This window comes from Lathamus discolor, chromosome 17, assembly GCF_037157495.1.
Source record: "Lathamus discolor isolate bLatDis1 chromosome 17, bLatDis1.hap1, whole genome shotgun sequence".
NCBI lineage: Eukaryota > Metazoa > Chordata > Aves > Psittaciformes > Psittacidae > Lathamus > Lathamus discolor.
Genome location: NC_088900.1, coordinates 5,059,694 through 5,084,732, shown reverse-complemented (window position 1 = coordinate 5,084,732; position 25,039 = coordinate 5,059,694). Strand labels below are relative to the sequence as shown.

The 25,039-nt window shown below is 57.2% G+C and overlaps 5 protein-coding genes across 8 annotated transcripts in view; 3 read left to right on the top strand and 2 right to left on the bottom strand.

The window, feature by feature from the left end:
- Positions 1 to 59: 59 nt before the first annotated feature.
- On the top strand, positions 60 to 6,404 carry HYLS1 (HYLS1 centriolar and ciliogenesis associated). The gene is made up of 2 exons (XM_065696907.1): positions 60 to 171; positions 5,307 to 6,404. The coding sequence occupies exon 2, from the start codon at positions 5,331 to 5,333 to the stop codon at positions 6,126 to 6,128; it is 798 nt and encodes a 265-aa protein (XP_065552979.1). The 5' UTR covers positions 60 to 171; positions 5,307 to 5,330; the 3' UTR covers positions 6,129 to 6,404.
- Positions 734 to 7,740, bottom strand: PUS3 (pseudouridine synthase 3). The gene is made up of 5 exons (XM_065696905.1): positions 7,340 to 7,740; positions 4,104 to 4,531; positions 2,547 to 3,106; positions 2,001 to 2,191; positions 734 to 1,139 (listed from the first exon to the last, which is right to left on the bottom strand). Exons 2-5 carry the CDS (start codon positions 4,488 to 4,490, stop codon positions 844 to 846), a joined length of 1,434 nt encoding a protein of 477 aa, XP_065552977.1. The 5' UTR covers positions 4,491 to 4,531; positions 7,340 to 7,740; the 3' UTR covers positions 734 to 843.
- Positions 7,378 to 12,103, top strand: DDX25 (DEAD-box helicase 25). 3 transcript variants are annotated; one of them, XR_010616410.1, is made up of 12 exons: positions 7,378 to 7,613; positions 7,691 to 7,750; positions 8,035 to 8,170; positions 8,259 to 8,351; positions 8,441 to 8,543; positions 9,214 to 9,328; positions 9,433 to 9,610; positions 9,939 to 10,176; positions 10,442 to 10,604; positions 10,693 to 10,881; positions 11,502 to 11,692; positions 11,906 to 12,103. XR_010616410.1 is itself a non-coding variant. In XM_065696902.1 (11 exons), exons 1-11 carry the CDS (start codon positions 7,457 to 7,459, stop codon positions 11,965 to 11,967), a joined length of 1,494 nt encoding a protein of 497 aa, XP_065552974.1. In that variant the 5' UTR covers positions 7,378 to 7,456; the 3' UTR covers positions 11,968 to 12,103. The 3 variants fall into 3 exon arrangements, 2 of the variants coding, with proteins under 2 accessions (XP_065552974.1, XP_065552973.1); XM_065696902.1 differs by lacking the exon at positions 11,502 to 11,692; XM_065696901.1 differs by lacking the exon at positions 11,906 to 12,103 and having other exon boundaries at positions 11,330 to 11,608.
- Positions 12,104 to 13,750: 1,647 nt separating this feature from the next.
- Positions 13,751 to 18,232, top strand: VSIG10L2 (V-set and immunoglobulin domain containing 10 like 2). The gene is made up of 12 exons (XM_065697429.1): positions 13,751 to 13,817; positions 13,905 to 14,258; positions 14,659 to 14,943; positions 15,533 to 15,808; positions 15,945 to 16,220; positions 16,445 to 16,705; positions 16,792 to 17,088; positions 17,167 to 17,469; positions 17,660 to 17,782; positions 17,855 to 17,879; positions 17,960 to 18,066; positions 18,153 to 18,232. The coding sequence occupies exons 1-12, from the start codon at positions 13,751 to 13,753 to the stop codon at positions 18,230 to 18,232; spliced, it is 2,454 nt and encodes an 817-aa protein (XP_065553501.1).
- Positions 18,233 to 19,013: 781 nt separating this feature from the next.
- CDON (cell adhesion associated, oncogene regulated) overlaps positions 19,014 to 25,039 on the bottom strand; it is a 51,565-nt gene continuing 45,539 nt past the window's right edge. For both annotated transcript variants that reach the window (XM_065697283.1, XM_065697284.1), the window contains exons 18-20: positions 21,705 to 21,961; positions 20,260 to 21,154; positions 19,014 to 19,406 (exon numbers count right to left, since the gene is read on the bottom strand). In XM_065697283.1, coding sequence (XP_065553355.1) covers positions 20,988 to 21,154; positions 21,705 to 21,961 — 424 coding nt within the window. In that variant the 3' untranslated portion in view covers positions 19,014 to 19,406; positions 20,260 to 20,987. The remainder of the gene's footprint in view (positions 19,407 to 20,259; positions 21,155 to 21,704; positions 21,962 to 25,039) is intronic.

The window sequence follows — 25,039 nt, the reverse complement described above, 5'->3', positions numbered from 1 at the left end:
ATCGGAAGGGGCCATCCAGCTGAGCGACAGCTGTGCCGCCCAATAGTGTCGCCGCGCAGGGCCGCCTCAGCGGACGGCTCCACCTCGGCTCCGGCGGTTTGAAGCGCGGCGGCGGCGGTCGCTGCCGGTAACGGTCGCGAAGGGAGGACGGGAGCGGCCGGGCCCTCACAGGTACCGCGGGGAGCCGGGCTGGCACGGGCCGGGGTCGGCTCGGTAGTGTGAGGGGGCTGAGGCACCTCCATTCCCCCCCGAGGACACAGCCGCGTTCCTTGGCATTCCACAGAGCCCTCTGGAGATCACCCAGTCCAAGGCCAGCCAGAGCAGGTCACACAAGAACGTGTCCTTGGTGGGATCTGGATGTCTCTATAGAGGGAGACTTCACACCCACCCTGGGCAGCCTGCTCAGTGCTCTGACACCCTCAATGGGAAGAAGTTCTTCCTCATGTTGAGGTGAAACTTGGTTTGGTTTAGTTTATGGCTGTTGCTCCTCGTCCTGTCACTGGGCACTACTGGAAACAGTCTGGCACCATCCTGCTGGCACCCACCTTGGAGCTCTTCACCTGCATTGATGAGATCCCCTCTCAGGCTGCTCTTCCCCAGGAGCTCCTGCAATCTCTCCTCATCAGAGAGATGCTCCAGACCCCTGAGCATCCCTGCAGCCTCCGCTGGACCCTCTCCAGCAGCTCCTTGTCTTTCTCGCACTGAGGAGCCCAGAACCAGGCACACACAGATGTGGCTTTCCTTGATATTTATAAAAATAGCACTAGAAAATGGCATATTTTTACCAATTGTATGAAAAGGTAAAGGGTTGAGATACCCTCTTGCTGAGGTGACCCATCACTATCACTCCGTATCCACGCAGACCCGCTTGGGAGGCTGCTCTTGGACATCCCTGCTGTGGCTCCTCTTGCTCTCGGGGGGCTGCTGGTCCCTGTCCCCCTCCAGCTCCAGCCCGAGGGGGGACTGGATGCGGCCCCTCTGCACAAAGTGCTGGATACGGGCCTCCAGCCCCTCGCACTTGGGACGGGACAGCAAAGGCTTGTACGTGCGGGCTCGGACACCTTCCACAAAACCACTGGCCTGGCGGCAGAGCGGGGGCTGCCGGGCTGCCCAGAGGATGGTGCTGCTGCTCTCCTCACCTGTGATGCAATGAAAACAACACCCATGGTTTGAACAATCTACTTAATCCCCTCTTCCTGTCCTTCCTCAAAACCCATCCCTCTGTAATTCTGTGATATTCATAGAATCATGGAATGGTTTGTCTTGGAAGGGACCTTAAAGCTCATCAGCTCCACCCCCCTGCCATGGGCAGGGACCCCTTCCACTGGAGTAGCTTGCTCCAAGCCCCTGTGTCCAACCTGGCCTTGAGCACTGCCAGGGATGGGGCAGCCACAGCTCCTCTGGGCACCCTGTGCCAGCGCCTCAGCACCCTCACAGGGAAGAGCTTCTGCCTAAGAGCTCAGCTCAGTCTCCCCCTGGGCAGGTTAAAGCCATTCCCCTTGGCCTGTCCCTACAGGCCCTTGTCCCAAGCCCCTCTCCAGGTTTCCTGCAGCCCCTTCAGGCACTGGAGCTGCTCTAAGGTCTCCCCTTCAGGAGCCTTCTCTTCTCCAGGCTGCCCCAGCCCAGCTCTCTCAGCCTGGCTCCAGAGCAGAGCTGCTCCAGTCCTCGCAGCACCTCCATGGCCTCCTCTGGACTCGCTCCAACAGCTCCACATCCCTCTTGTGCTGTTGCTCCAGAGCTGGATCAGGGCTGCAGGGGGGATCTCCCCAGAGCGCAGCAGAGGGGGAGAATCCCTTCCCTGAGCTGCTGCTCATGCTCCGGGAATGCAGCCCAGCACATGGGGGTTTCTGGGCTCAAGTGCACACTGAAGCCATGTCATAGGGAACTTCTCATCCACTAACACCCCAAAGTCCTTCTCAGGGCTGCTCTGAACCAGTTCTCCACCAAAACTGTGTCTGGGATTGCCCTGCCCCAGATATTGCCACAAACCCATCCCTTACCTTTGCCCGTAGCCACAGGAGCAGCATCTAACCCCTGCAACATGCTGCGCAGCACTTGGGTTTTGACGGCGTGGCTGGCCCAGAGCTGCTGCAGGTGTGTGACATTGAACTCCTGTACCTCCTGGTCGTAGAGCCACTGAATGTTCTCAAACTCACAGTCATACAGGACAAGAGGGAACTCTACTGCCATGCTGGGGAAGAGGAGGGAAGTGTTAGCTGTCACTGTCTGGAGGGATCTGTGACAGAAAAGGCTCACACAACACCCTGCCCTCTGCCAAAAGCAGCCCTGTCTTTTACAGAACTCCCTTTGCCTTTAAAAACTGAATTAGCTTTTACCAAATACCATGGACTAAAGCCATAAAGTCTGTCTGAGAGCAACAAAACTGAGATCCTTATGGATACCTCCCGGAGAGGCCGCTGGCAGCTTGCTTCCATATTGTGAGAGACTGCTTCGCAGGCTGGCAGAGAATTGCCTTGCCAGCAGTACTTCACACACAGCCATCGCCTCAAGAAGCAGCCCAGCAAGTGTTCCCAAGCCTCCCGTACCTGTACTGTGGCTTTTGAGGGTTCTTCTCCACATCCAGCAGCTCATCGATGACCTCTGGGCTCTCCATCCCCTGGCCGATGAGGAAGAGGACGGCCATCATGCAGCGCACTTGGTGATAGAGGAACGCTTGGCCTGTCACCTCAAACTGGCACAGATGGAAGGGATCCTGTGGGCCTGTTCCTCCTCCTCCTTCAACCCATGTCACTCCAGCACTCAGGATCGTCCTCTGGAAGTTCACCACCCCGTTGGCAACGTCCATTTTGCAGAGATTACGGAAGTCATGCGTCCCCACGTACCTCTGGGCCGCGGCGTGCATGAGCCCCACGTCCAGGTTGGCGCAGGGGAAGAAGTACCGGTAGGTCCTCTTGAGGCAGCTGAACCTGGCGCTGAATTCAGGCTCCACGGGGGCCCAGGCCAGCACCCTGATGTCAGGTGGGAGCACCCTGTTCAGAATATGGGTGTAGCGGAGCTCCTCCTCGCTCTTCCCTTCCGAGGCACCCCTGTGGCCATTGAGCTTCTGCCCCTCCAGCAGGTTGGAGCGGAGATCGAGGGAGATCACCTGCAAAATGAGGAATGCCAGGATGAAATGGCAGATGGGTGTATTCTGGGGAGCCAAGTCTTCCTACACCACTGTGAAATAAATTCAGGATCTCCTCCAGAGGAAGGTGTCTCAAATGGGGCCATCTCCCCACTCCTTCCTGCGGGAAGAGCTGCCTCTGCTCAGGTTCCCAGCAGATGCTACAGATTCCTTTAATAACACAGAAACTTGCAGGCTGCCTACGTAGCTCAAAACTGCTTCGACTTTAGGCCCTGGTTTTTGGATATAATGCGCTTTTTTATTATTTCACTTATTTTTTTTGTCTGGAGGTGATGGTTTAAGGCAGTAACAGCCTGGCTGCCTGGGAAACCTGCTGTGGGAGCAAGTTAATGAACACTGCAGGTGCTTGCATGCTTCAAACAGCACAGGGAAAGCCGGCCCCTGCCCTATTCCATGTGGCTCATCCCATGAAGGAGAGCAGACAGCCCATCTGAAGCAAAAACTGAGCTGGCTCCAATTCCCGAGCCAGGAGGGAAGGAGAGACTGGCCTGGCGGCGAAGCCATCGCTTCACTCCCTCCCGCTCCCACGCTCCCTTCCGCTCCAGCTACCCTCAGACCCTTCTGCGCAGGAATTGGGCTGCCTGACTCCACAGGAAGAGATCCAATTCTTGGATTCTATTTCATTTTTTGTTGGGGTGAGCCAGTTAAATCAGCTGCCAGGGCTCTGCAAGGAAGGGGCATCTTCCCTTTCTGGGCTCTTGGGAAGCTGCAGCCTGAAAACCATGTTTCATCCTCTTAAAACAGCACCCTGGGGAAAAACAATGCTAATAAACACTCTGAGGGTCAAAAAATCCCCATCCTATGTGCAGGAAGCCAGCACCAGGCTCAGTTTTAGATTTTAAAGCTTCTGGCTTTAAAGAAAAATAAATCCAACCCATGTCTTGGCTCATCACAGAAGACATTAATCCCACAGGAGCCCAGAAACCCAGGAAAAGCCCCAGCAGGGGGTGATCCTGACCTGTCCAAACGCACTGACTCCTTTGTCTGTCCGCCCGCAGCGGTGATAGTTGGATGTCTGTCTGTCATCTACCAGCCGTGTCTTCTTCAAGGCTTCAAAGAGCTTCTCCTCGATGGTGTTGGTGGTGTTTTCCTGGCTGGCAAAGCCCTGGTAGCCCCAGCCCAGGTAGGAGATCTTCAGTGCCACGTGTCTGCGGCCATAGGCTCCGAAATCAAACGGCCGTTGTTGGCGTTTCTTGCTCTTCCGTGGGGCTGATGGAGCCTCTTGTTTCCCAGTGCCCTCCTCATCCTCTCGCAACTTCTCCCGCAGCCTCCTCACCTCCTCTTCCAGCTCCTGCACCCTTCTCAAGAGCTGCTCCTGATCAGCAGCCGTGCTCCCCTCGGCCATAGTCCTGAAGCCTTTGGTAGCTGCGAGGGGCTCCTTGGGTTCTGCAAAGAAGGAAATCACATTTTTATGTGGCTTTATCACATCTGTAACTTTGCTCTATGAAATAATCATTACCCACAGAATAATTTATTGTTTTAACCTCTCAGTGTTCTGTGGGATCCAGCATTCTCAGCTGGCTTTGTGCTATCCACACCATGGTGGAGCCTTTTCCATTCCCCAGCACGCTGAGCCAGCACCACCACACCAGACAGCTCGCTAACACCTGCCACTCATCTCACCACACCATCTGCTCCAGCATTTCATAACAGCACGCTTCAAACTGGAGTTTTCCTTCTCTCTTTTCCAAACCAGTCATCCTAAACCTGTGTCACGACTGGAATCTGTCTCCAGATCCCTTTTCAGCACAGTTCCTGAGGAATGCCATAATCACACTCAGCCTTTGGGCTGCAAATGAGCCTTTTCTTCTGTGGGAGTAAAATCCTCTTGGCCATCCCTGGATTAAATCGTGGCTCAATTCCATGTTTTTAAGAGCAGGTACAAGGGGAAAATCTATTATACAGCAAACTGAATCCACCCTGTGCTTGTCCATCATCCTGTTAGTACCTTACGTATCACTGAATTAATTTCAGTGCTGTTTTGAAACTGGAATTTGGGGGTGTCCTTGGGGATGGGGGGGGGTGTTTATATCTGCACTGCTGTAAGTGAAGAGCCTTCTGCTGGCAGCAGGAGATTCAGCAGTTGAGTGTCAGAGCCCACTTTATGTCTTCAGCTCCAAGTGCTGCAAGGAATTAACTCTGGTTTACTGTTTCTTTACAGAATCCACCCAATCTGGTGAAAATCATGGATACAATGGGAGCAGACAGGTACGAATGGACCACTCTGGATGCCGAGGAGCTGCCGGCTGCAGCGCAGCACCCCCAGCGTGGGGGCAGCGAGCAGGGGGCACACCCCCACCACGATCACTATGTTGATGCCTCCCTCAGTTTGGGAACACAGCCAGGCTTCCCTCGATGCTCCAAGGAGCAGAGAGGAGCCAAGAGGCTGGTCATGAAAAGGAAGGTGTTAAGGCGTAGACCCGATGGGGGAGTGGAGGTGTCTGATGAGTCAGTGCCCAGTGAGCCCGAGAGCGATCCTGAGGTTTGGAGCCCCAGGCAGGAATTGTCTGAGCCAGACGACAGCATCTCTGAGGGGGAGATTGAAACCAGCAGCAGCTCCCGTGATGAATCTCTGTGCCAGTGGCTCCCTCTGGACAGATCCCCCTTTCTCCTCGGGGATTTCGGGAGCAGGAGCTCTCCTGTTTCTCAGTACACAGCGGGACAACCCAAATCCTTCATCCCACCACGGCTCGAGCTGCTGGGACGGAACAGGGGGAAAACTGACCGAGTGGCCAAATACTTTGAGTATAAACGAGAATGGGAGAAGTTCCGGATCCCGGGAGAGGATCAGCGGCAGGAACTGCGCTGGAGCATCCGAGAGCAGATGCTCTGCAAGGCCGAGCTTCCCGGGAAGCCACCGCAACACCTCTACGTCCCCAACACCTACACGGTGCCCACTGAGAAGAAGAGAGCTGCCCTGCGCTGGGAAGTGCGCTGGGACCTGGCCAACGGCCTCATTCCCAGGAAAGCCACCTCCACCTAGGCCCGCTCCATACAGATATCTGAACCACACAACGAATGCATTTTTCCCCCTCAAAATCCTTGATAATTTGGGAAAACTCCCTTTTTTTATGCATTTCTAGAGGGTTAAATCCTGGTATTAAAACTTCGCCTGGCGCAGAGCTGAAAGCTTCCTTCCAAGTTCAGGTTCGGGGTGTTAGGAATCAGGATGTAAGGATCTTTGGGATTTGAGTGCTCCTGGATTCTCACGTGAGGTTTTATTTATGGCAATATCTCTAATAAAGTGTGTGGAAACATTCTTTATTGTCCTGTGGGTTAATTAGAGACATTTCCTCACCCCCTCAGCCAGTACCTGTTACTCCAGGCTCATCTTTGTGTCTCACTTGGCCCCACTTTACCTTGTTTTTAAAACACATTTTAGGGGGAATTAAGCCCAACATTATCCTCGTGATTTTCATGGTTCCCCCACCCATATTTCCAGAAGTTTGGTGATTTGTGCAGTAGAGGTCCCCAAAACCTCAGGAACGGCTGGAAGAGGGCATGGGAAGGACGGGAAGGAGGTGACAATGGGAGCCCCATGTCGGGTCCCTAAAACCTCCTCTGAGGGGGATGAGGCACACCCTGCTGTCACCCCACACTGGGGAGTTCTGGCACCCCGTGCTCCAGTGCCCTGTGGACCCCCTGATAGAGGGGTGTCTGTGGCCACCACCCAGGGATCCCCTAAAGCCCCATGGGGGACACTGCCACCACCCTACAGGGTCCCTGCTCCTTTAGCACCCTAAGGACCCACCCGAAACCTTATGAGGAACAGCAACACCACTCCACAAGGCCCCTGCTCATCCAGCACCCTAGGAACTCCCCCAAACCCTGTGGGGAGCAGTGCTGGCACCCCATGAGGTCCCTGTCCCTCACCCTATGGGGTCCCTGCTCCTCCAGCACCCCAGGGAATCCCCCCCAGAATCCTTTGGGGGACAGTGCCACCACCATACATTGTCCCTGCTCCTCCAGCACCCCAGGGATCCCCAGGAAACCCCTATGGGAGCAGTGCTGGCACCCTATGGGGTCCCTGTTCTGCACCCTATAGGGTCCTTGTCCCCAGCACCTTGTGGGGCACAGTGCCCCACTTCCACCCCCTCCATGGGTCAGTCCGTGCCCCTCATCACCCCAGGGGCCTCCTGACACCCTCCCGGCTCCCCGCTCCTCTCGCCCCGGGGCCCACGTCCCCACTCCTACCTGCGGTGCCGGTGCCCCGGAAGCGCCTGCCCCGTCCGGTTCCCCCCGCGTTCCTCCCGTCCGCCAGGGGGCGCGTCGCCCGGCGTCGTCCCTCAGGAGCGGTGCCGGGCGGGAGCCATGGCGGAGGCGGGGGACAGCGGCGGCTGCGAGGCCGCTCCCGCGGGGCTGCTGCCGCTTCCCTGCCGCTTCCCGCCGGGCTCCACCGCCACCCCCCGGCACCTGCCCGCGCCCCGCACCCCGCACGGCTGCCGGGACCCCTTCGTGCGCCGCCGCGGTGAGCGCCGGCCCCGGCCCCGCCTCGGGGAGGGCCCGGCCGCCACGCCCGCCTCAACTCCGCTTCTCCTCCCACAGCTGGACGAGGCGACGAGGAGAAGGATGAAGAGGAGGGTGAAGAGGAGGAGGAGGAGAAAGGTAGGACCCTGCAGCGGGGGGCACCTCGGCGGGGTCGGGGTCCCCAGGAGCCCTGTGTGGCAGGGAAGGGGACAAGCTGGCTGTTAAAAGCGATTTGGGATCCTGGAGCCTTGCACGGGGTGGCTGCGGGCACTTCGCCTTGTTGAACCTCATGGTCGCAGCCAGTCGATCCAGCCTGTCCGGCTCCCTCTGCAGAGCCTCCTGCCCTACTGAGGGTGCTCTCCAGCAGTCAATGGTAACTCTAAACAACACCGGCCCTTTTAATGAATTCTTGCTTCTTCCAGTGGTGCCAGCCGAAACCTCGCTGCTGAACAAGCTGATCCGCACATCCCTCGTGGAGTCCTGCCACGCCGTAGAGATCCTGCAGCGGGACCCCAGTTCCCCGCTCTACTCCATCAGAAGCTTCGAGGAGCTGCCCCTGTGAGTGTGTGTGTGTGTGTCCCCAGCAAAGAGTCACCAGCACTCCCCAAACTGATCGTTTCTGATGGGTTTTCTGGTGTTTTCACAGGAAAAAGGAGCTTTTGCAGGGTATTTACATGATGGGCTTCAACAGACCATCCAAAATCCAGGAGACAGCTCTGCCGATGATGCTGGCCTACCCGTGAGTAGCAATGAATGCCCTGTGGTGATCCCCGTCTCCCTCAAGACACCCCAACCCTTGCGCTCCTCTAAGCCATCTTTGCCTTGCAGGCCCCAAAATCTGATTGCCCAGAGCCAGTCAGGGACAGGGAAAACAGCAGCTTTTGTCTTGGCCATGCTGAGCAGAGTTAATGCCACCGAGAAATACCCTCAGGTAACGTAGGGAAAGGGAAAGCTGATGCAGGAGGGTTTGCCCAAGCCCTGAAATGCTGCCTGGGGGCAGATCCCAGGGGTTTGTCCCTGCTTCCATGTGATTTTATCCGCTGGAAGGGGATGATGAACCCACAGGTACCATTGCAGCAGCAGGTAGGACAGAAGGCTTGGTGCCTGCCGGAAGGAGGCATTTCTTGCTAGCTTAAGCCAGGCGTTAGATAGCCTGGAGTTTAAACTTGGAAAAGCGAATGGAGAAGCTTCTGGTTTTCTGGTGGTTTAAACACGCCTGTGACCCCTGGTCACCTCCCTGTGTGCAGAACCTGCTGTGCCAGCAGGTTGCTGCCATTTGGGACCACTCATCTTCAGTGTACAGGGTGATTTAAGCTGTTGCTTTAAAGCTGGGCATGGAAATGAGCTGCAGCACCTTTCAGGAGACCAGTATCCCGCCCCCCGAACCAGTTACAGTGACTCCTGTGTCCCTGCAGCTGGGCCATGTTCCCAGCTCCCTGACCTCAGATCAGATCAACTCCCAGTCCCCCTGCACTTTCAAGTGTTGCAGTGTAGGATTTTCCCGTTTGCCCCTCGTGTCTGCTGGTGTATCCCACCCTGGGAGTATCCTTGGCTTTTAAACAAAGCGTTTCTGGTCTGAGAGCTCTTTATTTCCCCCCAAGTGCCTCTGCTTGGCTCCCACCTACGAGCTGGCGCTGCAGATCGGGTGCGTGATCGAGGGCATCGGGCGGTTTTGTGCCGACATCAGGGTGGCGTATGCGGTCCGGGGAAACCGAGGTGAGTCCTGCCTGGAGCCACCGGCACCATGGGAGCATTGGGACCCCCTCCTGGAGCCCCGAGATGGCTGAGGGAGAGACATGGGGTCATTTCCTCTCTGGCAGTCCTGCAGGGCACTGTGCTAAAGGAGCAGATCATCATCGGGACACCGGGAACGATGCTGGATTGGTGTTTCAAGCAGAAGGTTGTGGACCTGAAGAAGATCACCCTCTTCGTGCTGGATGAAGCCGACATCATGATCGACACGCAGGGCCTCTCCGGTCAGAGCATCCGCATCCAGAGGTGGGTGTTCCTGATGGATTTAACCCTCTTCGAGGGAAGTGAGGGAGAATTCATCTCCCAAGATGAGCTGAAGCAGCAACGGAAGAGCGTCCCTGTGATGTGGAGGGGGTTTGCTGCTATGGGATTGGTGTTTGTACATGTGCTTTGCGTAGTCCAGGGATGTGGCTCCGTAAATCTGTGTCCATTGGACAGTCAGCAAGACTTTTGTCGCAATTCCCTTTCCTTTGAGCCTTTACAGCGGCACAAAATCACCTTAAATTACCTTTTCCCCTCCTTCTAATGAGTCCATCCAGGTGCCAGGCTGGCATGTCCTTCTCCTTCTTCCCAGGGCTCTCCCCAAGAGCTGCCAGATGCTGCTGTTCTCGGCCACCTTCAAGTCAACCGTGCGGGAGTTTGCTGAGAAAATCGTCTCCAACCCCATCATGATAATGCTGCGGGAGGACGAGCTCACCCTCAGCAACATCCGGCAGTACTTCTTTGTGTGCAGGAGCAGGGAGGAGAAGTACGAAGCTCTCTGCAACATCTATGGCAGCATCACCATCGGACAGGCCATGATCTTCTGCCAGGTAAAGCACCTTGGAGGACGGGGAGGTCCATGTGTGACATGGAAACACACTGCATGTCCCTGCCCTCAGCGTGTGTCCTGACAGAGGCTTTGAGCTTGTCCACATCATGTTTTGCCTTATTTGAGGTGCTGGGAAGCACCAGGAGCTCCCTGGAAGGATCAGGGGACTTGGGATAGGGGAATATCGGTGGAGTGTGTTCTGGGAAAGATGGGATGCTGGCAAGGCCAAAGCAGCACCTTATCGCACGTCATCCTGCCTCTCCCAGACACGGAGGAGTGCAGACTGGCTGGCAGTGGCCATGACCCAGGATGGACACCAGGTTGCCATCCTGACAGCAGAGCTGACGGTTGCCCATCGTGCCAACGTCATCCAGCGCTTCCGCAGCGGCAAGGAGAAGGTCCTCATTGCCACCAATGTCTGCGCCAGAGGTACCCCAAATCCCAGTGCCCCTCACCTCACCTCCAGCTGTTCGTCCCACAGGGTGAGCTGGTCCCTCCCTCTGTCTCCCTCTTGCAGGCATCGACGTGCAGCAGGTCACCATTGTGGTGAACTTCAGCCTCCCCACCAACCAGCAGGGAGAGCCTGACTTCGAGACCTACCTGCACCGCATCGGGCGCACGGGGCGCTTCGGGAAGAGCGGCATCGCCTTCAGCATGGTGGAGAGCCAGGACGTGGTGCTCGTGGAGATGATAGAGGAGCATTTCCGTGAGTATCTGCCCATATCCAACTATCCTGGGGGGTGGGTTGAGGATTGGGATCCCCCCTCCAGCCTGTTTCCCAGCTCACATGGACCTTGCTGGGCTGCTCCTTTAGCCCATCGCCCTTCTAGGGCTGGGATTTTCCCTCCTTGGCAGCAGCATTTCCAGACAACCAGCCAAGGAAGTTGTGTGTGACATACCCAGGATGCCTCAGCATCGCTTCTTTTTCCTCCTTCAGGCATTTTATCTGCCCTTACCTGGCAAAACTGCATCCCAGGGATGTGGTGTCTGTGCTGCACTATTGAAGCTGACAGCTGTAATGGTGCCTGAGTCTTTCCTGAGTGGAAATAGATTCCACTTGGGAATATCAAGGGGGTTTTTCATGGCGTGTGCAAAATGCTGTGGCTGCACTGGTGGCTTTTCAAATCCTGGTATGTTTTCCCTGTGATTTTTAGGGAAAAGCGGGTTATCAAAACCTTTCGGTGTGTGGAAAACCACGTCCCTTCCTCAGTGCTGCCCAGCTGTCCCGGTAGCTTGTCCTTTAAATGCAAACCCCAGAGGAGCCCATGGCAGAGCCTGGCAGGGCACACGTGAGCCAGATACTGCAGCAAAGGCTTTTCCAAGCAGCAGAAGCACTGGATAACTGCATCTGGAATACCCAGGAGGCTGAGTCCAACCATGGAATTGGCCAGAGGAGCCCAGCATGGGATGGAAATCCAAGCGGATGAGCTCCTGCTTGCTTTTTTGACACCGTGACTTGAGGCTGGGGCTGCCCAACAAGGACAACGACCCTCTTCCCATCCGGCATTGCCTCGGAGGTGGGAGCAGAGCCTCAAACCTCACCTGAGCTGCTGCCTCTTGCTTGGGCTGCCTCTTGCTTCCGCAGCAGCCACCCTTGATCCGCACCATGGAATTCCCAGCGGCGGGAGCTTCCCAGCCCGCGGTGCATGCAGGCAGTGCGAACGCCAGCTCCTGCCCTTGCTGGGTGCCATTTTCCAAAGCTCTGACACATTTTGTTTCTCTTCCTACAGAGACCAAGATCAGGCAGCTGGACCCGGGCGACATGGATGAGATCGAGAAGCTTGAAAACTGAGTGAGGAAAACTCGCCAGATCCTAGTTTTGGTTCCGAACAAGGCGAAGTTGCTGGGAAACCAGTTCCCCAGTTCTCTTGGAACTCCCTGAAGCTGTTTGGTTTTGTTGTGGTGCTTGAGAAAACAGTGCAGTTACAGCCAGTGTTGTCCTTGGTTTTGTTCCTTGGTGTAGCTCTATGGTTCTCACAGCTGGGACTTAGTGAATTTGATCCCCTGAGGGGCTCAGCACTGGATGATGCTCCTCAAAACCGGGTCTAGAGGGCAGGGAAGCAGCAAACTCCAGTTTTCCACTGGAAGCTGCGTCCTGCATCAGAGCAGGGGGGTTCCAGCAAGGTGGGTGGTGTGGTTGCCACAGTGGAGGGAAGGGATGGGATCCAGAGGTACCTGGATAAGCTAGAGGGGTGGGAATGTGTGAACCGGATGATGTTCCACAAGGCCAAGTGCAAGGTCCTGTCCCTGTGTCAGGGTAATCCCCAGCACACACCCAGGCTGAGGGAGACTGGATTGAACAGCCTGAGGAGAAGGGACTTGGGGGTGTTGGGTGAGGAGAAGCTCCTCATGACCCAGCTTCAGTGTCCACTTGAGCCCAGAGCCCCCCATGTGCTGGGCTGCACCCCAGAGTGTGAGCAGCAGCTCAGGGAGGGGATCCTGCCCCTCTGCTGTGCTCTGGGGAGACCCCCCCCTGCAGCCCTGATCCAGCACTGGGGCAGCAGCACAAGAGGGACGTGGAGCTGCTGGAGCGAGGCCAGAGGAGGCCATGGAGATGCTGCGAGGGCTGGAGCAGCTCTGCTCTGGAGCCAGGCTGAGAGAGCTGGGCTGGGGCAGCCTGGACAAGAGAAGGCTCCTGAAGGGGAGACCTGAGGGCAGCTCCAGTGCCTGAAGGGGCTGCAGGAAACCTGGAGAGGGGCTTGGGACAAGGGCCTGTAGGGTCAGGGCCAGGTTGGACACAGGGGCTTGGAGCAAGCTGCTCCAGTGGAAGGGGTCCCTGCCCCTGGCAGGGGCTTAGAAATGGGCAAGCTTTAAGGTCCCTTCCAACACAAACCATTCCATGATTCTCTTTGCTGGTGGTGAACAGAGTTGATTTCAGTTGGCGGCCGGTCACTCGTGATGTTCTCCAGGGCTCAGCTGGGGCCAGTTCCAACCTGAACGATTTGGTGGTGCTGTGAACCAGCCCAGAAGGAATTCCTTCAAGCCCATCGCTTGCCCCTAGATGGCAGCAGGAATCTGCCGCCGCCATCCCTATTAAATCTAATTCCCAGGTGTCATCCTACACCAACACCAGAATATATATATATATGAATACCAACGTTAGGGATGGGGCGTAGCGGGCTCCTGTGTCCCCCAAAATCCTCCCGTGGGATGCTCCAGCCCTCCGGCATTGCATTACAGTGATGAATGTTTGATGGGTCGGGGCGCGCTGAACAGCAGGAGATGTAATATCAAACCGTGCTCACTGCCTTGCGCCGGCTTCCCCGGCTCCAAACCCCGTGGTTTTGATCAAGAAGGGGGAAAAGTGGGTTTCCTTCTCCTTTATCCGATAACGCATTAGGGAGATGGGGTAGGGATAAGTTTTCCCCGCAGGGAAAGGGGGCTTTGCTGCCATTCCTGCAGCGAGTGCTCCCGTCCTCAGCCTGAGATTGCAGCGGTGGGTCCCCCCCTGCCCGTGCCCAGGCTGGGTATCAATAATTAACAGTTAATCAGGGCTGGGCCTAATTACCCCCGAGTAACCGGAGAGGAGGTCGGGGCGGAGAGCGCAGCCCTGCTTCGGCATCGGACATGGCGCCATGGAGCTCCACCGTGCACCATGGATGGGTCCCTGGATCCTGTGCCTGCTGCCGGTGCTGGCGGAGGGTGAGTAGCCAAAGGATCTCCCCCCCCCAGTCCCACCCCAAATCCATGTGGGGCAGAGCCAGGCTGACTCTGATGAGTGCATCCCAGGGCAGCCGCTGTCTGCGGGTGAGGCGGCCTACGAGGAGCAGATGGTGACGGGGGTGCGGGGCCGGGCGGTGGAGCTGAGCTGCGGGCCCCCAGCACGGGCCCCGCCGGCCGTGGTCTTCTGGAGCTTCGTGGCGGGGGGCACGGGGCCGCCGCGGGCCGTGGCCGTGGGCTCGGGCCGGGACGTGGTGCTGGCCCCCGGCACGGGCGCGCTGGGCCGGGTGTCGCTGCGCAATGGGACCCTGGAGCTGCGGGAGCTGCGAGCGGGCGCCCGCGGCCGCTTCCTGTGCCAGGGGCTCTTCCCGGAGCACGGCCGGCTCCGCGTGGGGTACGGCGCCGTCCTGCTGCGCGTCCTGGGTAAGGCACGGGGCAGGGCTGGGGTGATGGAGCACACGGGCTGGTGGGGTCTGCCACTGCCAGCATAGAGCCCCACTAGCCAATGTAGAGCCCCACTAGCCAGCACAGCACCCCACTAGCAACCAAGTACCCAACTAGCCAATGTAGCACCCCACTAGCCATCCCCATCTCCTTGCCCTGGCCAACCCATCATCCCTCCACCCCGTAACTGCCCTCATTAGCGCACACGTGGACACCCGGCCATGCCTATTCCCACCGCATCTCAGTAGCCCATGGATGCTGTCACCAGCTGCGCCAGTAGCCACTACTGCACCTCACCAGCCAATTCACCATCTGGGAGGCTCACTTGTGGGGGGGATGTGGGGGTGCAGGGGGGCCGCTCACTGCTCGGTGCCCGCAGTGCCCGTGTCCAAGCCCTTCGTCCGGCCGACGGTGGCAGCAGCGGCAGAGGGGACGCCGGTGACCCTGATGTGTGCCGTGCGGGAGGGGACGGAGCCACTCAGCTTCTCCTGGCAGCACCGGCAGCCACGGGGGGGGCCCCCTGCGTCCCTTGTGGGGCTGGGGGGCTCCGGGGCGGAGCTGAGCCTGGTGCCCGCCAACCGCAGCCATGCCGGCTGGTACGTCTGCACCGCGCGCAACGAGGTCAACAACCGCACCAGCGAGCCTGTCTACCTGGACATCGTCTGTGAGTGGTGCGGTGTGGCATGGGTGTGACCATGGTGCACCCGTAGCACGTCCATGGCCGTAAGCACCCTGCCACTGGGATGCCCAGGTGTCCACTTTTAGATTGGATCTAAGGAGGAAATTCTTTCCTGTTAGGGTGGTGAGGCACTGGAATGGGTTGCCCAGGGAGGTTGTGAGTGCTCCATCCCTGGCGGTGTTCAAGGCCAGGTTGGATGAAGCCTTGTGTGGGATGGTTTAGTGTGAGGTGTCCCTGCCCATGGCAGGGGGGTTGGAACTGGATGGTCCTGAGGTCCTTTCCAACCCTGACTATTCTATGATTCTATGATTCTATGCCTCTATGGCCACTGTGATATGGCCATGGCCAACAAGCATGCTGCCACCATGATGCATCCATGGCCACCCTGCCACCAAGATGTGCCCATGGCCACCACGCACCTTGCTACCGTGGTACCTCCATGGCCACCACGCCAGTACAGTGTCCTCTGCCCGCATGGTACCCCATGGCCATCACACACCCCAGTGTGCTCGGGATGTCCCATTGGTGTCCTGGGGTGGGCTGTGACCCTGCTCAAGCCCCCGTGTCCCCGCAGACGGCCCCGATGAGCCGGCCATCAGCGTGGAGCCCTTCAGCCCGGAGCAGGGCGGCTTCTCCGCCGGCGAGCGCGAGGACGTGGTGCTGAGCTGCCTGGCTCCATCCAACCCACCCAGCCGCTACGTCTGGCTCCACAACGGCTCCCAGGTCCACATTGGCCAGACCTACGTCCTCGCTGCCATCACCCGCACCCAGGCCGGCACCTACACCTGCCTGGCCGAGAACACCCATCTCCAAACCCGCACCCAGGCCACCATCGTCCTCACCATCTACTGTAAGTAACCCCCAGAGGGGCGAGAAGGACCAACACGGCTTCCCCGGTGAGGATGTGGGTGCAAGGGGTGATTTGGGGCGGAGGGGACATGATGTGGCTCCCCCAACCCCAACCCAGCACTGGGGGTCTCCTGCAGATCCACCAGCCGGGAGCCCAAGCTGCTCTGCACTGGCCACCGGGGACATGCAGGACGTGGCACTGCGGTGCCGCTGGCTGGGGGGGTATCCCCCGGCACGGCTGCGCTGGGTGAGCCCCGAGGAGGAGGAGGAGGAAGAGCAGGGGGTGATGGGGAGCAGTTTTTCCATGGCCACCAGCATCCAGCCGGGGTCGGCCACCAGGAACGGCAGCGCCTTCTCCTGCCTGGCCTCGCACCCTGCGCTGCCGCAGCGGGCTGCCTGCAGGACCACCCTGTGTGAGTGCCCCCACAGACCCTTCCTGTCCCCCCCCACCCCTGCCATCACAAAGCCATGGTGAGCCCTGCGATGATGGGATGTGGCACCCCAAGGTGATGCCGGGACCTCCTGCTCCACATTGGGGGTCCCACAGCCCAGAGCCCCCCATGCTTTGGGGGGGGGGGGGGTTCTCTTTTGGGGGGCACAGATCACAGCCCCATCCCAACACCTCTTCCTCTTGCAGGGATCCCGGCTGGCGGCCCCTCCTGCGCGGCAGCAGCCACCAAGGGGGATGAGTTCGTCATGCTACGGTGCCAGTGGGAAGGGGGGACACCCCCCGTCACCCTGCGCTGGTGGGATGGCGCGGGACAGGCGCTGGGTGACCCCGCACCCTCCGCCACCGTTGTGGTGCTGAGCACCGGCGGCAGGCTGGGGGGGCAGGATTACATCTGCGTGGCCACACACCCGCTACAGGCCACTGGCACCGAGTGCCGCCTGCGCCTGGGTAAGCCAAGAGCCATCCCTGGGTCCCTCTGTCAGCAGCTGGGTGCCGCATCCCTGCTGGTGCCATCCTGTTTTGTCACCGAGCAGAGGTCCCCGAGCTGGAGGTGGCGAGGAGCGAGGTGGTGGTGCTGGAGGGCGGTGCGGTGCGGTTGGCATGCCGGCAAGGCGGCACCAGCACCAACCTGGGTGCCAGCATGGCTTGGTACGACCCGAAGGAGCAGGAGGTGACAGCGGGGTTGGCCAAGTACCACTTGGAGCGGGGAGAAGCGTGGCTCAACCTCACCATCCACGATGCGGAGTGGCCAGGGGACAGCGGGATCTACCGCTGCGCCGCAGCCAACGCCGTGGGCACCGCCAGCCTCCCCGTGCACCTCCGTGTGGAACGTGAGCCTTGGGATGTGGTGGGGGCGTTTTGGGAGCGGGGGGGTCAACCCTGTTCTATGGGGTGCTGTGTCCCTGCAGGGTACCCGGCCCCCCCCAACGTCACCATCAGCAGGCTGCGGTACACGCGGGCGCGCACCGAGGTGCGGCTGGAGTGGCGGACGCAGGGCACCGGCAACCTCACCGGCTTCGTGGTGCAGCGACGCCAAACCAAGAGACCCCCCCGGCGAGCGGCCGGGCCCTGGGAAACAGCCGCTGGTGACATCGAGCCCCACTCGCGCGACCGGCGCCTTGGGGGGCTGGACCCGGCCGTGGTCTATGCCTTCCGCATCCTGGCCGTCAATCACCGCACGGCCGGGCACCCCTCCGAGGTGCAGACGCCAGGTGAAGGGGGCTGGGGCGCTGCTCCGTGGGGCAGAGCAGGGTTGGAGATGGGCGATGGTTGCAGCCTGGTGGAGCTGAGGAGCAAAGCGCAAGAGGCCGTCAGTAGGTTTCAGAGTGAACAGGCTCAGGCGACCGCATCCCTCGGCCTTCCCCTGCCACACTGCCCCCCTCTCCCTCTGCTCTCTTCCAGCCGAGCCTCCCTTTGAGGCCTACCCAGCGGTGACAGGGGCGGCGGTGGTGGGGATGCTGGTGGCCACTGCAGCATCACTCCTGGCCGTGCACTGCATTGCCCGCCACCGGGACACCCTCCCATGTGAGTGCTGGGTGCTGGGGGGATCATGGGGCCCATGGCACACACACCTCATGTCTGTCTGTCTGTCCCCAGGGCTGCACAACCTGCTCTTCCGCACGTGAGTGCCCAAACCCCATGGGGCTGCCCCATTGCTCCTGCACCCTGCACTGTGAGACCCTCGCTTGTCTCCCACCCCAGGGCCGGGCCTGGTGACCAGGAGCCTGCAGGCACGCCGGAGGATGCTGAAACAGCCACGGAGGACGGAGCAGCATCGGCAGGCCCGGCAGCCCCGGGTGCAGCAGCAGGTAACAGCACCCATGGGGTGAGCCAAGGGCTGAGCCGCCCGCTCTGGTGACCCAGCACCCACCTGGTGGCATTGGGGCTCTCCCAGCGCCTCCAGAGCCAGTCTCAACACCAGCGGATGCCAGCGGTGATTCCCCGGTTAATGTCACCGTCACGGAGACTCCATGAGCATTCCCTGCCCTGTTCCATCCCGGGAAGGGAGGACACGTGTCCCAAGCCTCAGCTCCTGTGATGCTGCTGAAGTCAAACCCCAGCAGCTGGAAAAATACCCCTGCACAGAACATTTGGGGGTGTTGGCAAAGGGGCTTTGCTGCTTTAGAGTATTTAAAAGGTGCTCGGGGTCATGGATGATGGCTCCCTGGATGCAGTGGGATTGGAAGCGGGAGAACTGGGCACAAGCCCCTCCACTCAGCCTCCATCCTTCTGGAGCTAAAATAAATCCTTTCTTACCCACTGGAGAGGAAAAACCCCAAGGGCTTGTGTTGGTAAGTGCTGCTTTGGGACCAGGCTGAATTCATGGGTGCAAAGACACCCACAAAGCTTTGGTGGGGTGGGGAAGGGTCCTTGTTTCATCCCAAATTCCCCCTTTTCAAGCCAAACCACAGAGTGATGGCAAGTGATGATGGTTGTGCCTTGTGTTGGTGCAGGGTCCAAGGAAAGGGTTGAGTGCTCCCCAGCTTTCCTTGCCCCTCAGCATCCTGTGGTGTGTGTGAGGAACCAGAGCATCTCCAGCCATTTCTCCTGTATTTGGTTAATAACCCACGGGGAAGTATCAAGTGATGGGAACCAACCTCACTTCAGTGCCTGTGGGGTATCAATCCCCACTCTGGCCATAAAGCAGCACCACTTCCTTTATCAAACCACCCCAAACCCCTTAAAATCCTACCCCAAACTCCTGCAAAACTGACGTCATTCCAAAACACATCCCATTTCCAGTTCAAATTACAGCTTCTTGGGAAAATATAGCGTCTTTATGCGACGTAACCGTGATAAAGGGGAGCACGTGCAGGGTCTGACTGAAGAGAGGTCGTTTAAATGTGGTTAAATCTCAGTGTTTGGGGACAACAAAGTGGCCCGAGTTAAATCCCAACCATTCGCCCGCCAGTCTCTATTGGGAGCCAGGGAAAAGCCTCGCAGCGGGATCTTGTGACGGGAGAAATCCAGCGAGGAGCACATGGAGAAGGCTGGGATGAGGAGAGGAGATGATGAACGAGGTGGGAGAAGCAGGGATTTGCGGTGGCTCCGGCGTAGGTGGCAGTCAAAGGCTGTGGGTTTGTGGTGTGAGGTTGAGGATGCTGGCACAGGACCACATCCCTGCAGGAATCAGGATGGATGCACAACCCTAAAGGCAAGAAGATTAATAACACTTATAAATAGAACCACAGAACTGTTTAGGTTGGGAACGACGTTCAAGATCAAGTCCAACATTAACCCAGCTCTGCCAAGGCCACCACTAGAGCATGTCCCCGAGTGCCACATCTACACATCCTCTAAACGCCTCCAGGGACGGTGCCTGCAGCCCTGCCCTGGGCAGCCTGTTCCAATGCCTGAGCACCCTCTGGGGCAGGAATTGTTCCTCAGCTCCATCTAAACCTGCAGTGGGGCAGCTTGAGGCCGGTTCCTCTTGTCCCATCCCTTGTTCCTTGGGAGCAGAGCCCAGCCCCTCCTGGCTCCATCCTCCTGTCAGGCAGTTGTAGGGAGCGATCAGGTCCCCCCTGAGCCTTCTCTTCTCCATCTGAACCCCCCAGCTCCTTCAGCCGTTCCCCATCACACGTGCTCCAGGCCCTGCACCAGCTCCGGTGCCATCCCATTCCATATTATCCCATGAATTAGAACAATACTACAACAACGGGGAAAGAACCCCCAGCTCAACACTCCCAACACCCCACAGAGAGACTGGAGAAGTGTCCTCCTGGAGCAGGAATTGCTCCTCAAACCCCACTCTCTGCACCTGTACCTTGGCTCCCCGAGGGCTCTGCAGCTCCGGCCAGCCCAGCATCACTTCCTCCCTTCCCAGCCCAGGCTGGGAATACTCGTGGGGAACAGGCGGCTGCACGTGTCGCCTCGGGGCGGCTGTAACCGGGATTTATGCCCCTCATCCCAGGGCTCTGTGCTTTGGTTTATTTACCCTGATTCAATTTGGGAAGGGAAAGAGAACCCAGCCCAAGCCCTGCAGTTAACGTGTCAACACCTACCTCATGCTGGATCCGAGGGGCGGGCAGGGCTCTCGCAGCGCGGTGGGAGCTGCTCCGATACGACTCCGTTCATGGCAGAGCCTGTTCAAGCCGTCGCTGTTCCCTCAATCCAAGGAGTTAAAGGTGCAGCCGAGCTGGATTTTGTCTTCTGCAAGCGGGAAGGTGGGACGGGCTGGGTTTCATCCGCGCTCCTGCAAACGGCAGGGTTACCAAGCTCCGAAAGGCACAAGCAGTCACCAGAGTGAGCTCTGCCTCCACGGACGCAGCCAAGGGTCACTTTTCCTATTTATCTTCTTCCTGATCCACTGGATTCTTCCCAAACGAGCACACGAGGGGTTCACGGAAAGGAGGGTTGGAGTACAGGGAGCAAGCCTTAGACCCACTTGGCTAAATCCCTGCGTCAGCCTCCTTGGGATCACTTCTCATGCTGGCAACACCCCCTGGAAGCCACACTCTGGATTTCCCATCGTTGTTCCTTATATTATTACAATTCCTTTCTTTATACACAGACCCAGGCTAGTGTCAAAAATCCCCCCGAAAACAGGGATTTCAAGGCATAAATAAGATTAAAAGGCACCCATTTTGTAAAACCAAGATACATTCATATGGCACTACTACAAAAAATAAATAGTGACTCTCTCTGTTATCATGAACATCCCCCATCACTCCCTTTCAGCGACGCTGCTCTGCAGTTCCTGGCCTTAATGGGGACAGCGGTGGTCACTTCCTCAGGTTTCCTGCAGCTGGAGCTGCCGGAGGTCCCCAGAACCGTTTAAGGTGACTCCAGATGAACTCCATGCTGGTTTTTCCTTACAGTCCTTGGAAAGAGGCTGCAGGATAAGGGGACTCCAGCTCAGAACGTGGTTCGATGTTTCCGAGTGCACGCAGCTGTCACCTGCAAAGCAAGAGGAGGGTGGGTTGGGGTGGCTCTGGGCTGTCACAGATGTCTGCCCACTGGGGAAAACTCCATTATAAAATCATGGAATGGTTTGGGTTGGAAGGGACCTTAAAGCTCATCCAGCTCCAACCCCTGCCACGGGCAGGGACCCCTTCCACTGGAGCAGCTTGCTCCAAGCCCCTGTGTCCAACCTGGCCTTGAGCACTGCCAGGGATGGGGCAGCCACAGCTTCTCTGGGCACCCTGTGCCAGCGCCTCAGCACCCTCACAGGGAAGAGCTTCTGCCTAAGAGCTCAGCTCAGTCCTCCCATCAATCAGTCACAGCCTCATTATCCAGAGCACTCAGTTCCATTTAGATGCATCAACCCCAGCCACAGGCACCTGAGCATCACCGCTCCCATTTTCCATGATTGGAAAGGTGGAACACTTAATCTTTCTCCAAAAGAGCTGAATTACCAGCTCCTCTGCACTAAATTAGGCTCCCTGTAGCTGTCCTACAGCATATTCCCACTTCAAAGCCTGGTGCTATCCCCCCGGGAATGCCTTACCATCCGTGCAATCCACGGAGAGGCGGCTGCCGCTGTCTCTGCAGCAGGGATGCTGAGGGGAGGGCTGCTCTGCTCTCTCCTTGCCGTCCTCCTCCAGCCGGGCACTGCACTCGGGGAGGGTGGAGGCCAAGCACATGGCCACCATGACGTGGTGATTGAGAGGTTTCATCTCCAAACCGTCCTGCTGGTAAGGTGCTACGATGGGCACGACGGGGAGGGTGCCGCTGCTGAAAGTGCCATTGGCTTTGGTGAAGCACCTGCAGATGGGGCAGAAGAAAACCAGGGTTATCAGTGCTGCTGCTTGCATAGAATCATAATCACAATGGTTTGAGTTGAAGGGAGCTTAAAGCTCATCCAATTCCAACCCCTGCCACGGGCAGGGACCCCTTCCACTGGAGCAGCTTGCTCCAAGCCCCTGTGTCCAACCTGGCCTTGAGCACTGCCAGGGATGGGGCAGCCACAGCTTCTCTGGGCACCCTGTGCCAGCGCCTCAGCACCCTCACAGGGAAGAGCTTCTGCCTAAGAGCTCAGCTCAGTCTCCCCTCGGGCAGGTTCAAGCCATTCCCCTTGGCCTGTCCCTACAGGCCCTTGGCCAAAGCCCCTCTCCAGGTTTCCTGCAGCCCCTTTAGGCAGCCCCATAAAACAGGGTTTCATTGCCAAGAAAAAGAGCTCAGGTTGAAACCCAACCAGCAAACTGAAGTACCTTGGAAAATAAATACCAAGTGTTATCAGAGTGAATGCACATTAGAAAAATAGAGGTGGTATTATAAATGTACACCCCCCCTGCCCTGGCCCGGAGTGTAACTGGGATTTTGGCCCTGTAATAGGTGCATAAAGCTGTGAAATTGGAGTTGAACTGTTAAATCAATTGTTAGAGCCAAACTATTTAACCTTTAAACAAAAAGGAGGCGGACCTCGAGATAGACACATTCCACTGCACCAAGCAGGGTTTTCCTCTGCCTCCAGTGTTCGGAGCCTCACGAGCAACGTGGCCTCAGCAAACATTTGTATCAGCAATTCCCACATGAGAGAGACCCCCAAAATCACACATCAGTGCGGTTTTATACTAACCCATCATCATCACAGAAGCAAAAGGTTCATTTGACCATGAGCTATGGGAATCCACCCCCAGAATGCTCTGCAGAACGGAGATGGATTCATGGATAAACGCAGAGGGAGAGTGCTCAAACCCACTGCTCCTCTGAAATGCTCCTGCAAAGGCCGAATGGGATTCAAGTGTTTGATATGCTGCTATGGATACAACTCAGCACCAAGCACTGAGCTCAGATAGATTTAAAACCAGGAGATATTAAACTTGGCAATCACAGTAAGGTCCTGCCCCAGCTCCAGAAACCACTTTTATCCCATTAGAGCCACGTCAATCCATAAAACCATCACGCTCGAGGGACTGTCCTACAAGCCTCAGTTTATCCTTTCACCTGAAAATCATGACCAGTATCGCCAGAGCCGAAAGAGCAACAAAGCATCCACAAACCAACTTCCTAGAGGACGATCTGGAGCGAGTTTCCCCTCTGGTAGAGGCAAAGCCAAAACACGGGATGAGGGGGAGAGCCACCGGGAGCTGCTTCCCTCCCAAATGCTGCAGCACCAAAGCTTCATTTTCAACCTTCACTCTCCTGTTTTGTCCTTCCACTCCCATATCCCCCTCCAAAATCATTATTCCAAGTACCAAAATACCACAGAAGCCACTGCAGAATCCACATGAAACACATCTGGTCTTCAAACAAATCCATTTATTAGTTTGCATTTCTTTCCGCAGAGGTTTCGACTGCGCTCACTTATTATTGAAAGGGAAAAAAACCCATTTGAAGTGTTTGGGTTTGTGTGTTTATGGGGGTTTCTTTTTAAAGACACAGAGGTTGGGGCAGCTCTTTGTATGACTGCACAGGCTGGGATGATGTTTCGAGACAGCAGTTTGGTTTTTTAAGCTGCAAGAACCACATGTGGATGGAAACCAGCCATCGCTATATGCGGAGCAGAGCACACACGAGCAGTGATAAAAACCCCTGCTGCAGAAAACACGCTTTCTATCAATTCTCAGTGCTGAAATCCTACCAAAGTAGAGCTTAAACCCCCACCCCAGCGTACTTTGGGTTTAAACCAGGCTGATTCTGCTATATTTGCAATGTGTATTTCAGCTCTCTGCTCAAATACAGCAAACGTGCACGGAGACACCTGCAAAAGCACAGACTCCTCTGCAGCCATCAGGTATCCAGGAAGTGCGAGCACAAAAGCGCCAGGGAAATGAAAGAATCAGTTCTCAATCTGAATGCAACAAGTGTGCACCACACTCACACCCCTTCTCACCAGCTTTGTCCACAACATCAAAGCAGGTATCCACACTTCAGCAACTTCTACCCCTGGCAAACCTCCACCAGGCAGTTACAAGAGCATAAAGTGCTAATTCAAAGCGAAGACCGAGGGATTTCACCGCTGCAATAATAAAACCTGCTGCTGGGAGATGGCTGCTGCTGGAAACAGGCAGGTATCAAATACTCCAAGCCTTTAGGATTCATTTGCACGTGGTCACAATTCAAACGGCTGCTAAATTCAACCCAAACCAGCCACAACTCCATGCACTCAGTGGAACCAGGTTCATCGAGGAAGGAGCAGCACCAAGGTGGAAAGCCCAACCCAAAATGCTCACCAACTGGTGACTTTCACCCCCCCCCCCAGGGCTGTTCTCACTCTGCCCTGCCTTCCTCTGCTACCACATGGGTGTTCTGCAGAGGGAATTGCTTGGATTTAGGGAAAAAGGGGCGATAATTCCCACGTGGGACAGGGCACAAGTCCTGGATAGAGGGGACAGCCCTTACCTGAACAAAGAGAGGGGAAACATTCCAGCCCCAAATTCCCACTGACTGACTTGACTGCACTAACCCACGAGGCATTTCTCCTCCCACTCCTGGCCGTGCATCCCGCTCCCTGGTGTAACGCTGAGGCACGTTTCTGGTCCTCCCTATTCCCTTCTCCCATGTCCTCCTTCCATTCCCCCAGCACGGGGAAGGGAACAGAGCGGTCCCGGCTGCCGAAGGGAGGTTAATGGTCCCCTCTGGGGCAAGACAGCTGTAAAGGACAACTTGTTTCTCTATCCAGCAGTCAAATATAGAACGGGGATGTGAAAATTCAAAGCGCAGCCCCTGCTGATGACCCGCCTGGGACGAGCAGTGCGGTTGCAGGGGATGGAACGCACAATCCCTGCTTTCTGAAGGGAAAGAAATGGCAATTAAAGGTTTAAATAGGTTTCAAAGTGGAAAGTAAGCTCTTAACACACAGAGCATGTTCTAAATGATGGCCATATCTTGCTGCCTTCT